We start from the raw sequence: 15,853 nt of genomic DNA, 5'->3' as shown, positions 1-15,853 counted from the left end.
CGGCGCAGCGGCGTAGCTGGGATTTTTTTCCAGGGGGGGCCCAAATCCACCAAATTTCCCTGCACTGGGGGGCCAAATAGACACTTTTTGCCAGGCTTATTGATAATCGTATGGTATTGCATATCGTATGGATTCCCCATCTCTCTGCCCCTCCTCTCCCTCTCTTTTTCCTTTTTCCCCCTCCTTTTTCCTCTTTTTTCCTTGCACTATAGCGGCGGGGCCCAAATAGATAATTTTTGCTAGGGGGGCAATTGCCCCCCCCCCCGCCAAACCCCCGGCAGCTACGCCACTGTGACTGCGGACCGCGGGCTGCGAACAAGTAAAATGGGGTCTTTTGGAGCTGCGAACAGTCAAAATCAAGGGTCTTTCGTGGCTTTTTGGTTGAAAATCGCCTGAAAAAAGAACCACAGAAATATGAGGAATGAGACATGTTTGGGTCTTTTAGAGCTGAAATTATCAAAATCAAGGGTCTTTCGGAGCTCTAATTTGGTCAATATAGCCTATAGGGGGTCTTTGCGAAATCCAAAAAGGGGGGTCTTTCTGGGGGAACATACCCGTATGGTCATTTATGTTGAGTGGCATTGCAACCCCCCAGCCGGTGATTGCATACCGGGATTCCATAGGCCTAATAATTTATTTTGGCGATTTAGACAACGAATCGCCAAATTCCCCTCGCCGCTGCTGACAACCTATTAAACTGAATATATATTTCTGAATAAGTTGTAATTTGTGTCTTATTAATGTAAAGGAAGAATCAGCAATTGAGGTATGGTACGCCACATTTGCTTTTCACATGCCGTGTTGCAGAAAATATTCCTGCTGGTTGTGTAAAATATGTAAAATAATTTTCTAATTCCAAATGTAATTTCAAAGTTAGCGAATTTTAAGGCACGTGATAAGCTGGCGTAGACTGGCTGGTACTTTAAAGCTTACCATTTCTAAAATTTAATTTAAAATTCGTTTGGTTTATGACGTACTTTTCACATGCAGTGTTGCAGAAAATATTCGTGCTTTATAACACCTGCAAACATTACGATATGTAAATGTAAATTTAAGTTCTATATAATTCCGAAATGTAATTTTAAAGTTAATGAAATTTGGAACCACGTGGCAAGCTGGTGTAGATTGGTTGATAGGCCTTCTTTTAGGCATATGCCTACAATTCCGACTTTAGACAGGCGGCGGATGACATGATCGAGCCGGCAACTCGTGAAACCGCCCGGCCGTATGGCATTTTCCAATATACTCAGTTAGTTTTGTGGGGTTCATTATCGAACCCCAACGGTTTTAGCTTGTATTTATATTATTTATCAACATAGGCCTATTTGTTTGTGATATTTCAAGCGTTTTAAAATTTCAAAATAATCCCATTCAATTACACGGTTGACGATGAAAATTTACTGAATTTAGGGAATGCACGTCATAAACCACCTGACTTCAGAGCATCATATCCATCATTTCACTACCTGACTCACATGGAGAAACATCGTTTAATATCAGCTGCAAATAAACAAAAAAATATTTGGTGATCCAGATTTTGTAACTAAATGAGAAAGATGAAGTTGCTCGTCATTTTGTGTTTATTTGCTGTAGTCACTGTTACCGTGTCAACAGGTAAGTTAATTTGTACTTTGGTCTTTGATATTAGTAAAAAGTATTTCAAATTCGTCCAAAAGTGGCGCTCGCAGAAACTCGAAATCAATTTCTTTTGATGGACCATTGAAATTCATTTTAATGTCAGTGTATTTCATAGTAATATTCGTCGAGCATTCAAATTCGTCTCACCTGGCGAGAATTGAAAAAGCTTTTACGTCTTTTGTCATTCATTTTAAGACATTTGTGTTTATATTCGTCAGGCGTTAATAAAATGGATGTATTAGTTGGACGTCATTGCACTCGACAATTCCGGCGCCCGGGAATGTTGAATTTCGCGTGTAGAGAGACGACTGTTTACATTCGTTTTTATAGTCACTAGCCTATGAGTTTGTTTGAAATAATACCATGTGATTCGTGCTTGATTCGTGCCTTATACATATAAGTAGGGATAACCATCAAAATTTCATGTTGACCCTATTGCTACAAAATATTGTTTTCTGGGTAGAACTCATCAACAGAAGTATTTTGGTGGTTAAATGGTCAAAATCGCTCAAAAACTTTTCGAATTATGAATTATCAAAGTTTCCCATTCTGACCGGTCATTGGAACGAAATAAAATGCAAGGTCCAAAAATAGCAATTGGGAGCAAAATTGGCATAAGCATATATTTACCTTTATATATTTCTTTATTTTAACATAATTTGCAAACATGAAACAAGCATATTGTGAAAGAATCAAAGGGGTTTCTTATGAAATGGCACTTATCTAGTCACTGGCATAACTTATTTTTTCAAACCGAGGCATTGAAATCATGCATTTAGAGGACATTTGCCAAAAATCATCCAAGATAGCCGATATGGCACAAAATCAAAATTGCACTAAGAAGGTGAACTTTTTTTTCACAACCAAGAATTTCAATGTTATTGGGTTTAATATGACCAATTAGTAGGTGTATGTAAACAAAATCTTAAGTTTTGAAGGTCATTGACTCATTCACAACAATAGAGATTATCCACTTTACTCATCATGCTCATGTGTGACTTCTAACAAAAGGCGCTGGTTCCTGTAGTATTCCTCATTCAAACCAAAGATACTCAATACATTATGAGTATCTTTGTTCAAACCAATTCAATGCTTGACCTCGGAGTTACCTGCATGACTATCGCGGGCTATTTTGAAACAGTTATGGTTGCACATTCAGGTGAAAGTCCTAAACAAGGTATAGCCAGCAGCAAGTTGTAGATGGTATGGGCCTAAATATAACAAAACGTTTAGGGTTGAAATCAGGTGAAAAATACATCAAATGAGCATGAAACTTCACATTTATGTTCAGAAAGGTGTCTTCTTAGCATGATTCGAAAGGAGTATGGAAATTCCAAAGGGAAGCTGGTGATTTAATTTGTAACTCAAGATCTGCTTGTTCAATATTTTAACCTCTTTACAGAGGGTATGACAGAGGTATTACTGGCAACTCTGCCAAATTTCAGCTCAGTAGGCCACGTTTTTCACCTGAAATTATTGACATGAATATTTTGTGCCATTCTTGAGCAGTGCTGAACTCAGCCACTGGCAATTAAGCGCACTGTGGCGATGGACCAATTTTGACTCGCACTTACAGAAAAACGAAATAAGTTATGTTGCTGTAATTTGCAAGATAGTTACAAAATATAATTGGCAGTAAGTTCCCCAATTTTTACAGAAAAATATTGAAAATTAAAAGAATGAGATCAATTTAGAAATGTCTGTGCAAGCAGTGCACAGTTGAGCTCCCTGCATGTCTATGGGAGTGTTCTAATCAAGTTGATGGTTCATTGGTCATCCCTAAATTATAAGGCATTATTACGTTGTGATTGCCGGGAATCCCTTTAATCTAGGCTATGGAGGCATTTTAACAGTGCCCTCATTCATTGACTTAAAGGCTTAATGTACGATTTCCTTCCAATTTTAAATTTGTCATTATATACTCAAAATGCTGAAATAATACTAGTAAGGCCAAAAAAAAAAAAAGTTCGTCTCAAAGCTTTCGCACGCGTTTGTAAAATCCCACGATTTGACAAAAAACAAATGCGAACAATTTTTTTATTTCAAAAAAAAAAATTTATAGTTTTTCCAGAAAAATCGGCGAAAATCAGACTTTTTTCTCAAAATACCATGAAAAAAGTCGGGAATAATAAAAAAAAAAAATCGCGTTTCGCATTTGTTTTAAATTTCTCGTGAGCTTTGAGACAAACCTTTTTTTTTTTTTGGCCTAATAATGATCGGGAATGGTTTCTGTCCATTTTGAGCTGAAATAACGAGGTAACGTGAAAGAAACACTGCTTGTTATTTTGGCCGTTTAACACGCAGTTCTATGGGCGGACATAAAGTCATAATTTCTTGAATTATGACTTTATGTCGAACTTTGCTCTGTTTACCTACAAACACAACAAATTTGGCTGATTCCATTTAGGTGCAAGTTGTGACATGTGTAAACATTACAAATATGCCAAAAAATCAGGTTTGAAAAAATTAACCAAATTCATATTATAAGATCGTACATTATGACTTTAAGACTCGGGCTTCGAGAGCGGGTTAGGTTCAGTAAGCCTCAGGGTCACCTTAAGCCTAAGTCTTACTAAAGGCTGGCTCACACTATAGCGTCACAAACTCCCACACCGTCTGAGTAAAATTGATCAGACGGGGACAGGTAGGGGCCGGCCCGTCTCTCCAAATCGTGGGGCTGAAATATTCTTGCCCTCTTCCTTCCTCCCCCAAAAAACATTCCTGCTGCGACCCTGCTTATATATTATGTAGCCTACAGTTGTTTTATCTCTTCTCTTTCTCTTAGAACTCTTAGACACTCGTGCTAGCAATCCATGCTTGAATAACGGACAGTGCAAGCTAGTGCAGTTCGTCAGGGAGTGGCCTTTCCTTTTATTGCACGTGTAATAACGGTTACTCAGGAAACATATGTCAGTTTCCACCGGGTAATAAACGTATTTATATAATATGAAGCATTACACTCTTGAAAGCTTTTGTTACCAAAATGATTTTTTCTGTCCGATGACCAGTTACAAGATCGTAATACCATCAATGATTGTCTGCTTTAAATGAGAAATTTCAGGTTGTTGACCAGTTAATTAATATTTCTCATTCATTTGGATGAGAAAGTTTTATAGAAATGAGAAGATTTTCAATTCTCGTAGTTTTATCTAATTCTCAACGCTTTAAAAGAATTCTTATTTTGAATTTCCACTAGTGGCAGAGTGATTCAGTATTCAAGTTAAGAACATTGAAAAGTTGACACGTTAATTTCATGCATTTCTTTGAAAAATCATCCATATGGACTTTTTAGTTCCTACTGGCAATTCCTTAAAATGGGCTGTCAGACGTCGGAGCTCTGCATAATTTTTTTTCTCATAAAAGCTCTATTTAAAAGAAAAATCCCAAGATGCAGTTCATAATTATATACCCAGGTGGCTCAGTTTTCAAGTTATGAACCTTTAAAGTTGACACATTTACCTTAATCTTTCCATGCATTTCTTTGCAAATCCACCAATATGTTATAGGCACAAAGATATCTCTTCAGAGGACCGAAACTTTTTGACCACTTTTTATAAGTTCAAAACGTATACTATGTGCTCTTATTTTTTCACTCCTACTAAGGTATTTCTGTACACTTTATTGTGATTTTATTATTATTCTCAGCGCGAAGCATATAGGCCTAGTTCCCCCGGGGCCTAGTTGTCTTACCAATATTGATATGTTGTATTTAAGGAGTATTTTTAATCGGTCTTGTATGCTGTAACAACATAATTGTACGAATTATTTCCCGGGTAGGGGCTCGTCTCTCCAATCGTGGGGCTAAAATGTTATTTCCACCCTTCCTTCCTCCCAAAAATTCCTTTCGTGCCACTGCCTATATAAATTGTGTAGCCTACACTGACTTGTTTTATCTCTTCTCTTTCTCTTAGACACCTGTGCTAGCAATCCATGCTTGAATAACGGACAGTGCAGTTCGTGGAGTGGCCAGCTTTCCTTTTATCCTGCCTTTTATTGCACGTGTAATGACGGCTACTTTGGAAACATATGTCAGTTTCCATCAGGTAATAAGCTTATCTATACAATATGAAGCGTTACACTCCGGGAGGGGGGGCGGCACTTAACACAAATGACCATACGGGTATGCTCCCCGGAAAGACCCCCCTTTTTGGATTTCACAGCTCCGAAAGACCCCCTATATTTGACCCAAAAAGAGCTCCGAAAGACCCTTGGTTTTGATAATTTCAGCTATAAAAGACCCCGAAATTGCTCATTCCTCATTTTTCTGGGTTTTTTTTCAGGCGATTTTCAACCAAAAAGCCAAGACTGAAAGACCCTTGATTTGACTGTTCGCAGCTCCAAAAGTCCCCATTCTACTTGTTCGCAGCCCGGTTGTGCCCCCCGGGATTACACTCTTGGGAGCTTTTGTTACCAAGATGATTTTTTCCTGTCTCTGAGATGGCCATTTACAAGTTTTTAATACCACCCCTGATTCTCTCAGCCTCGGGGTTGTTCTATCTTGCACTTACCCATTTCTCACGTCTGTCAAACGGGACATCCTCACTATCCCCATTTGTTTGTACAGGTCCTTCCAGTTCCAGCCAAGTTTCTCCGCATAGATATGATAGAAAATACTTGCTTTTCCGATCATTTCGTAATAATTTTTACATGGTGTTTATTCGCCTGATAAAAGATCTTTTGAATTGTTTCCCCGGGGGGCACTCAACTTTGGAAGTGACGGGTATGTGCCTACCGGAGTCGCGAAGTAGGGGCCTATCGGGTACAAAGCGTTATTTTAAAAAAGGGGGTCATTGAGTACAAACAAAATAAAAAGGGGGTCATTGGGTACAACGTTTTGAAAAAAGGGGGTCATCGAGTATAAGATTTTTTTAAAAGGGTCATCGGGTAAAAAAATTGAAAAATTGGAGCAAAATTTTGAAAATGTCGGCATAATTTTGAAAAAATTGAGCAAAATTTGACAGTTTCGGCATTTTTTGTTCCATTTTGATGATGCTATTCTAGAAAAAAGGGGGGCCATTGGGTAGCCTCAACCAAAAAAAGGGGGTCATTGGGTAGCTGCAACTAAAAAAAAGGGGGGTCATCGGGTATGGCTTTTAAAAAAAGGGGGTCATCGGGTAGGCCTATAGTCGACTTCAAAAGAGGGGGCCTATTGACAGGCACATACCGTCACTTCCAAAGTTGAGTGCCCCCCCGGGATTGTTTCACCATTTATTTTATGACATGTGCCTTATCTAATTGAGTGTAACGCTAAGTGTCCCTTAGGGCGCGATATGGAAAAGCCAAATCCCGGTAAAAACAAACACTGCGATGAGCGGCCCATCCATAGCAAGTGACGTCATGTCGACCTACCGAATGACTGGTCAGAACATTATTTGATCACAGTGGCGGAAAGGCTGTGCTATATAAAACATTCACCCCACAAAATTGCCCCCCATGATGCAGTCATGTCTGCAGTAGAATTCACCGCGACCTTTGCAGGACTTAAACCCCATTAAAAGCTGTTAAACCAAGATAACACTCATTGAAAACAGCTCAACTGATTAAATCAGATCTTCTCTGGTTGTGCACATGTGTCTGTTTTATATGTGCGGTATCGCAATGACCTGGTATTATAGCTTCAGTTGGGTAACCGATTATAAAGGAAACGCAAGGAAACAATGGTATGTGGACCTTTGTTCACGAAATGAGACAATGGCCTGCTTTTTGTTAACCAGTAATCTTGAAAATGAACATCACCTTTACTTCACCGGGCAGCCGTATTGTTTTGATCGTATTTTGAAGATTGGTGTCATAAAACCGTCATAGGTACAAATTTAGTACTTTCTGTCAATCAATTATGGCTTATTCTCTACATGTCAATCTTTAAATAATTGGCATAGTCCTTATAATAACGGTGGTCCGCCTTGATGAGTAAATGACAGCAAACAGCTGCAAACCAGTGAAAAATATCCCAAAACTCGGTCAATAGAGTCATTATCGATTGGATTAGTCGTCCGTAGCGGACAATTCGGTCGCTCATTGGATCAATATTATCAGGTGGTAATAAATTTGCATTGGACAATAGATTACTATATAATGGTTTAGTACTGCATATATCGGTTTAATCTTCAATAAGCGGGTTTATGGCTGGAAAGGTCACGGTGAATTCGCCGTGGACGTAAGTGCACTATGATCTTTATTTTATTTTCATTTATTTATTTGTCTCTTCTACGGAAGACCTTAACCATGATAACTGGTTTATTACATTCTCTTGTTTTGCTTACAGAGAGCCGTGATGGAAAGAGGGAGAACAGTGCCAGTACATTGATTGGTCGCCACAAGATAAATAAATAAATAAATAAATAAATAAATAAACAAATAAATAAATAAATAAATAAATAAATAAATAAATAAATAAATAAATAAATAAATAAATAAATAAATAAAAAATAAATAAATAAATAAATAAAAACGTTCTTATGGATCTAAGGAAACTCCTTAGTTCCAATGTTCTTCTCCTCTTCTTATAACTCTCTGTACACATAAATCACGGATCAGGTGAATTTATTCAACTTTCATATCATAACCTAATGACAAATGATTTGAGGCATAATGATACCTACATCCTGACTCTGGAAATAATTTCTTTTAAACGTCATTTTGCATTTAGGTTTTTAAGCCACCTACAGGGAACAAATTTGGCATTTTTAGCAATTTAATTTATTATTCATGGTGTGCTACAGGTCCATATTGACACATTCTATGTCTATACAACACCCATGATGCCGGTATGCCCATAAAGCTTATATAACTCGCCAACCATAAACTCTAGAAATATGCAGTAGCCTTAGTATGCAAAAGGAATCAGTTGTTTGTATTATCATTCAAACAAGATAAGATTTTAAACAAACAACACTACCATATTCAATAATTATTATAACTTGCAGATAAAGTCTTGATATTAAGACAGTGGGACATCAAACCGGCTATGTGAAATATCCAGTGTATTTTTCCTATGCTCAGGGGATTTATCACTAAGTAAACAATTGTAATAACCTTGCTCATTAATCAGTAAAGCATACTAATACTATGATCATGTGACGGCTGGTAGCCAACTGCAAACATGTTAAGAAAAAAAAAGGCAAAAACAAATTAGCTCGTATTGACTGTATGTAATGAATAAGCTTGAATAGGACGGCTAGTCCTGGCCCTAGCTAGAACCCGGCCTACACCGGATAGGGCAGAGATTTTGACACTTGATTTGGGTTATTGGACCTTTGAGGTTAACGAATCACAGAGGTGCTTTTGCGAAAGCGGCTGCGAATTCGAGAAATCCAAGATGGCCGCCGGCGGCCATTTTGAAAATTTTAAATTTTAGTTTTCACTCAATATTCATGTGTAATACATCATTCTATAGGTTTTTGCATACAAGGAATCAATTTCTGACATTATTTTTATGATTGAAGGTCAGTATAACATGTTTACATTCAAAATGGCCGCCAAATGGTTGCCAAAAGATGGGGTTTTCATTAAAATGTATTTAGAATTCAATATTTTAACTTATTTGATGTTAAAAATAACCATGGGTTGCTGATATTATGGTCAGTTGTCTATGTCATTTCTATCATCTCCTGGATATGTTTAAAATCAAAATGGCTGCCAAAATGGCCGCCAAAATCGTCTTTTTTCTTTTATATGTGTTACAGGAGTATTATGAAGTACCAGATTTACAATGAAATGGTGCCAAACATTGTGTTCTTTTGTATTCAAAGTATCTCTCTGGTAAAGGGGTAACAATATGACATCAGCATCAATTAATATGATCTCATGGGCATGTAAACATTCAAAATGGCCGCCAAAATGGCTGCAAAAACATGATTTTTTCATTAAAATGATATTTAAAACAGCATTTTAATAGATGTTGTGTTAAATATTTTCATTGAACGCTGATATAATGTTAAAGGAGTATTTCTATCCAAATTTCTTCCTGCTCATGTGTTTTTACATTCATGAAAGAAACCTAAACCCAAATTTTCATGCAAATCGGACATTCAGTTGGCGAATTATGGGCTATAACATATATTTCAATGGTCCATAGGATTGTGTGTGATACTTTCGTTGTCGACAGAATGAAATTCAAAATCGAACATTTCGGCCCGTTTCTCTAGATATAAATTATAAATTTATAAGATAAATTTGCAAGATTCCTTTTGCACATGATCATTATGCACCTAGTAAGGGAGACCGGGGCAGGTTGGCCCCTTTTTCCCCACTTATCTGGAGAGCTCAGTTTGTGGGTTAGGAGGCTCTCAATTTGATACTTGAGAGCTGTTTACTCTAGGTAAATGCTAACAAATTTATATGGCTCTGTGACTTATACAAAAGTTATAGTAGTTGTAGGAGAGAGCGAAAAGAAAATTAATCAGGCCGGGGCAGGTTGGCCCACCAAACGGGGCAGGTTGGCCCTCTATGCACAACCGTGTGTTATTGCCATATTTCTTTCCAATAAAACATTCTAAAGTTACAACTGCGGTAAGATATCACCTATCATAGTTCCAAGATAATCAAAAAATAAAATTCATTTTGCGACATCATGGGTCATTCTTGAGGAAATAGCTAAAATCAAGGAAATAACGTTAACCAATCATCTTATAAAACCCATAACGAAAAACTGAAAGGCTGTGGATAACAATTGTAATTGACTTTTTGTTCATTATTAACTATTCTGAGTGATGAATTACTTTTTATGTACAAATTCCCAATTATAAAGAAATATGATATTGAAATATTGCTATTTCCAGTCAAAAAGTGCTCAAATAGGACAACAATATAGATTTTTTTTGTACTATACTCCGCCTTTGAACAATTTTATCCATGGAACTGACTAGTGTTGGTGTGTAAATTGTATTTTGCTTCATTTGACACAAAATGGGTGAAAATGGAGAAAGTATGCATAACTCTTGCCCATAAACACAATGGGGCAACCTGCCCAGCACAAGTGGGCCAACCTGCCCCATAGTCTATTTTTTGTTTTCCATCAAATTCCGCAAAACAGAAACAGGATGGAAAGCTTTCAACTATATGGCATTTTAAGCAAGACCCATACCTTCCAGCAACTTACAATTTACATAATGTATTATGTGCAACAATAGTGCTTTCTTTCCTTTCTTTTTTTCTCCAAAATGACCATGCAAGTAGTTTTTAAATTGATAATATTATGTCTCAACAACATGTAATTTATCTGATTTTTAAGGAAATGGTGCCACATGAGTGCTTTCTTCGAGATCCAAAAATATCTTTGTGGCAGAAGGGTAACGTAAAATATGTCATTCAAAATTATCCCATGGGTAAGTTCAAAGAAATAAAATTGACTCCCAAAATGGCCACCAAAATATTATTTTTTCATCAAAATCTGTTACAGCGACACTAGGTATCTGGTTTTCAAGGGATGGTGCCATAAAAGGAGAGTATTTTCCCACATAATCATTATAGCATAGCAGTAATAGGAAAACAGCATGGACTTATGGGTAATTGGGCATGTTTAAAATTCAACTTGGCCACCAAAATAATATTTTGGATGTTGGTGTAACAGTCATTTAAAAGAGTATATTATATTCTTTTAACGCGGCTGTGTACTCTAGACATGGTTTCTTTCGCAAAATTGAGTTTTTTTGATAAGTTTGTACTTTGTTATGTTTTTTATAAATACAAGGAATGAAAATCCAAATTTGTAAACTCCAACTGCAATATTTTAAGGATTTTATTTCACTATTCCACTCATATTTGAAATTGAAAAGGAAAGAAAATCTTTGTTGTACCAGCAGGGTACACGCGCGCAACCGCGCATCGCGTTGCGTATCGCGCAATTTGTTAACGCACAAACACGCTACGCATACGCAACGCGTATCTACATGTGCGGCGCATCTTATGGAAGCACCTTGGTCTGGGGCGGACATTTTAAAAATGAATTTAGAAGAGCAGCAACGACATCACTTGCATTACATTCCAGATGTTAAATCTACATCATATGCAAAATTTGAGGAAATTCGCACGAGTCCGTTTTATTTTAGGGCCATTTGTCTATAACAGGTCTTTACATGTAGCCCTATGGAGAGAGTGCCCGTTGAGGGCGCTATAACCCTAATTTTAGGAACAAAAATGTGATTTAAAAAAAACGGACTCGTGCGAATTTTCTAAAATTTTCAGAGTATGTAGTATGAACATGTAGAAATATAATCAAGTAGTTGCCTTACCTGCTCTTCTCCGAAAAAATAAAAAGTCCTATACCTCAATGATAATGAAACCTAGGTGAAGCACCACGGAAGCACTGATTTCACAAAAACCTAGCGGTCAAATGGCTCCGTTTTAGCTGATAAAATGTGGGTTTTTTCAAGTTCTTTCCCCCGATTTAAATATCAAGTTATGAATGGATTTCGCTCAAAAGTTCTCAAGGGGCTGTGGATTTACCCGATGTTCACGTTATATAAGGTAGAAAAACGAAAACTGCCGCATTCTCCTGTAAGATTCGATGAAAGTGCATAATGTGACCACTTTAAACTTCAACGGCCATTCTTTCAATGTTCATTTTCTCGGTAAAATGACGATTTAGGTACACGATAGCTCAATAAATACAGCCTCTATAGGTAAGCAAATATGATCATCGTAAAAAGCATGATCGACTCAAGAAACGGTTTTCTCATTTTTTTATATTTTGGTCTATTTATGATTTTAGGCATCATTTTGTGAAAATAGGCGGTTGTAAATTTTAAAAAGTTCATTTGATGCCTTATCTCAAAAAAATAAGGCCAATATCAAAAAAATAAAAAAACCGTTTTTGGAATGGAGCCTCAAGATTGAGCTAATAACAAAATAGAATATTTTGGAAAGAGTGTTTTTTTGTTATGATGTACCTAACAAATATTGCCAAAAACTCACTTTTTTGTGATTTTCTTCATAATTGTTGTTTTTACCCCAAATCTGTATTTATATTAAGATTTATTGATGTCTTGCCTTCATAAAAATGTATACTTTTATATATCTTGCGCGAATAATTACAAAGTTATTGCACTTTTACTACATGCATATCTGAGAGTACACAGCCACCTTAAATGACTGTTACACCAACTTTCAAGATACCAGTTTTTTACAGGAGATGTCATTTTTTCAGCTTCATGGCATATGGTTAACATTCTGTCGTAAAATGATTCTGCCGGCATGCTCATACCAACGGGACCCCTTATATACTAGGTGCATAATGATCAAGTGCAAGAGGAATCTTGCAAATATATTCCCTTTCCAGAGAAACCGGCCAACATGTTCGATTTTGAATTTTATTCTGTCGCCAACGAAAGTATAACACACAATCCTATGGACCATTGAAATATACGGTATGTTATAGTCCATAATTCGCCAACGGAATGTCCAATTTGCATGAAATTTAGGATTTAAGATTCTTTTATGAATGTAAAAACACATGAGCAGGAAGAAATTGGGATAGAAATATCCCTTTAACATTATATCAGCGTTCCATGGAAATATTTAACACAACATCTATTAAAATGCTGTTTTAAATACCAGTTTAATGAAAAAATCATGTTTTGCAGCCATTTTGGCGGCCATTTTGAATGTTTACATGCCCATATGAGATAATATTAATTGATGCCGATGTCATATTGTTACCCCTTTACCAGAGGGATACTTTGAATACAAAAGAACACAATACGTTTGTGAAGATTATCATTCATCCAGGTAGTAAACAGTATTAATATTAAACTATAATCTAGTCAACTGGACTTACTATTTTTGAGTGGAAATTTTCACGTCCAATCCTGAACGCATCATCAGCCCTACTGATGTTGTGGCGGCAAAAGTTCATTGACCTGTGAAACGGATGTTGTAGTATCACAGGTCACCACCTTTGAGTTCAACCTGAGAGGTTGTGAAAATCTTGGACAGAGAAAGCAGATGGTTTGAGAGAGGGGTCAAAGAAGCGATTTACGTGAAACGGGAGGAGCCTTCACTTAACAGGGGAGGCGGCCTACGTCACAACTTGGCCGGGGCCTACAGTTCAGCGATCAGGAAGATACCTCTCAGGTTGAACTCAAAGGTGGTGACCTGTGATACTACAACATCCGTTTCACAGGTCAATGAACTTTTGCCGCCACAACATCAGTAGGGCTGATGATGCGTTCAGGATTGGACGTGAAAATTTCCACTCAAAAATAGTAAGTCCAGTTGACTAGATTATAGTTTAATATTAAAAGAACACAATGTTTGGCACCATTTCATTGTAAATCTGGTACTTTATAATACTCCTGTAACACATTTTAATGAAAAAAGACTATTTTGGCGGCCATTTTGGCAGCCATTTTGATTTTTAAACATATCCAGGAGATGATAGAAATGACATAGACGACTTATGCTTTGTTGTCACCATAATATCAGCATCCCATGGTTATTTTTAACATCAAATAAGTTAAAATATTGAATTCTAAATGCATTTTAATGAAAACCCCATCTTTTGGCAACCATTCGGCGGCCATTTTGAATGTAAACATGTTATACTGACCTTCAATCATAAAAATAATGTCAGAAATTGATTCCTTGTATGCAAAAACCTATAGAATGATGTATTACACATGAATATTGAGTGAAAACTAAAATTTAAAATTTTCAAAATGGCCGCCGGCCGCCATCTTGGATTTCTCGAATTCGCAGCCGCTTTCGCAAAAGCACCTCTGTGATTCGTTAACCTCAAAGGTCCAATAACCCAAATCAAGTGTCAAAATCTCTGCCCTATCCGGTGTAGGCCGGGTTCTAGCTAGGGCCTGGACTAGGCATGGCACATCGTGATGAACTGAACATACTCTTCTATAAAAAAATTCCTTTAAAAGGAATAGGGCGAGCAAATGAAAAATTCTCGCTATTCGCAATAAGGGCGCCGCCAGCGGTTTGCGATGTAATCGTGATGTATCATGGGAAAAGGTCGACATCAAGTCCGCGCAATACGAATATTACCATGCTATTACATAGGAACACGTGACAATATTTGTTTAGTTTGTCAAAAGGTGTTACACGCGATACTCAATACTTAATAATGTGATTTGAAATGTGCACAATTAATTTTTTCTCTATCGATTTGCGTGTAATACCGTTATATTGACAAACTAAAAATATTGTCACGTGTTCCTATGTAATAGCATGGTAATATTCATATTGCGCGGACTTGGATGTCGACCTTTTCCCATGATACATCACGATTTTCCCATGATACATCACGATTACATCGCAAAACGCTGGCGGCGCCCTTATTGCGAATAGCGAGAATTGTCAATAGAAATGAAATGAATGTGTTATTCCCCATTGGAAATCGATGTTGTGTCATATTTTCCCTGATTTTAATATTATCCATTGCTAGTTGCTTATCCGTTTGAATCTCCTTTGGTTCCCTGCTGGTCAGTTGGAACAGATTTTCCCTGTTTTTATATTAACAATTCACATCATAACAGAAAACGTTTTATATTAACATTTTATATAGAACATTGTTATAAAATTTTGTAGATAATAGTTATTTAAAACATTTTTACGGAGCCTCATGGGTGACATGTAACAAATATTTTTTTTGAAAATTATCCCGGGATAATCAAGTTATCCCGGGATAATTATCCCGAGATAACCTGATTATCCCAGGATAACATGATTATCTCGGGATAATTATCCTGAGATAACCTGATTATCCCGGATAACATGATTATCTCGGATAATTATCCTGAGATAACCTGATTATCTCGGGATAATTTTCAAAAACATATTTGTTACATGTCACCCATGAGGCTCCGTACATTTTCGTAATCATACCTAGAGTTTTTTTATCATCAGGTAGGAAGACTTCTGCTCATCTTCTCTGGTGAGACAACAGGTCTGGGCTATCTTTCCATATGAAAGTTTCAAAATATGTTATATCTATTTCCTCAATATATTATTTTGATACAACTTATGAGGGGAAAAGTTCGATTTTACAATATTTCGATATTATTTTTTAACTTTCTATCTTTATCATGATTAACATAAAGTTTCAAAGCAATGCATCAAACTATATCATTATTTTGTCCCAACAAATATAATAGTAACAGGGAATAAAATATTCATTCATAGGTTTATTTATTTTATTCAACCTGGACAGCGCTGGGCTGCACATGCATTCTAATAATTTGTCTATAATACATTATACAAGCAT

The 15,853-nt window shown here is 36.7% G+C and overlaps 1 protein-coding gene across 2 annotated transcripts; it reads left to right on the top strand.

Annotated features, from left to right (window-relative positions):
- The first annotated feature begins 1,193 nt into the window (after positions 1-1,193).
- On the top strand, positions 1,194-8,034 carry LOC140157562 (lactadherin-like). 2 transcript variants are annotated; one of them, XM_072180794.1, is made up of 3 exons: positions 1,194-1,614; positions 5,550-5,681; positions 7,904-8,031. In XM_072180794.1, the coding sequence occupies exons 1-3, from the start codon at positions 1,548-1,550 to the stop codon at positions 7,969-7,971; spliced, it is 267 nt and encodes an 88-aa protein (XP_072036895.1). In that variant the 5' UTR covers positions 1,194-1,547; the 3' UTR covers positions 7,972-8,031. The 2 variants fall into 2 exon arrangements, 1 of the variants encoding a protein (XP_072036895.1); XR_011859705.1 differs by lacking the exon at positions 1,194-1,614 and adding an exon at positions 4,478-4,562 and having other exon boundaries at positions 7,904-8,034.
- The last annotated feature ends 7,819 nt before the right edge of the window (positions 8,035-15,853 follow it).

Source organism: Amphiura filiformis, chromosome 7, assembly GCF_039555335.1.
Source record: "Amphiura filiformis chromosome 7, Afil_fr2py, whole genome shotgun sequence".
NCBI classification, from domain to species: Eukaryota; Metazoa; Echinodermata; class Ophiuroidea; order Amphilepidida; family Amphiuridae; genus Amphiura; species Amphiura filiformis.
Note: the sequence above shows the minus strand (reverse complement) of the source record. Positions and strands in the feature narration are given on the sequence as shown.

Coding starts and splice junctions, on each gene's coding strand:
- LOC140157562 (XM_072180794.1), top strand. CDS start 1,548: ATGAGAAAGATGAAGTTGCTCGTCATTTTGTGTTTATTTGCTGTAGTC. Junction 1,615..5,549: donor CACTGTTACCGTGTCAACAG/GTAAGTTAATTT, acceptor TCTTTCTCTTAG/ACACCTGTGCTAGCAATCCA. Junction 5,682..7,903: donor CATATGTCAGTTTCCATCAG/GTAATAAGCTTA, acceptor TTTTGCTTACAG/AGAGCCGTGATGGAAAGAGG.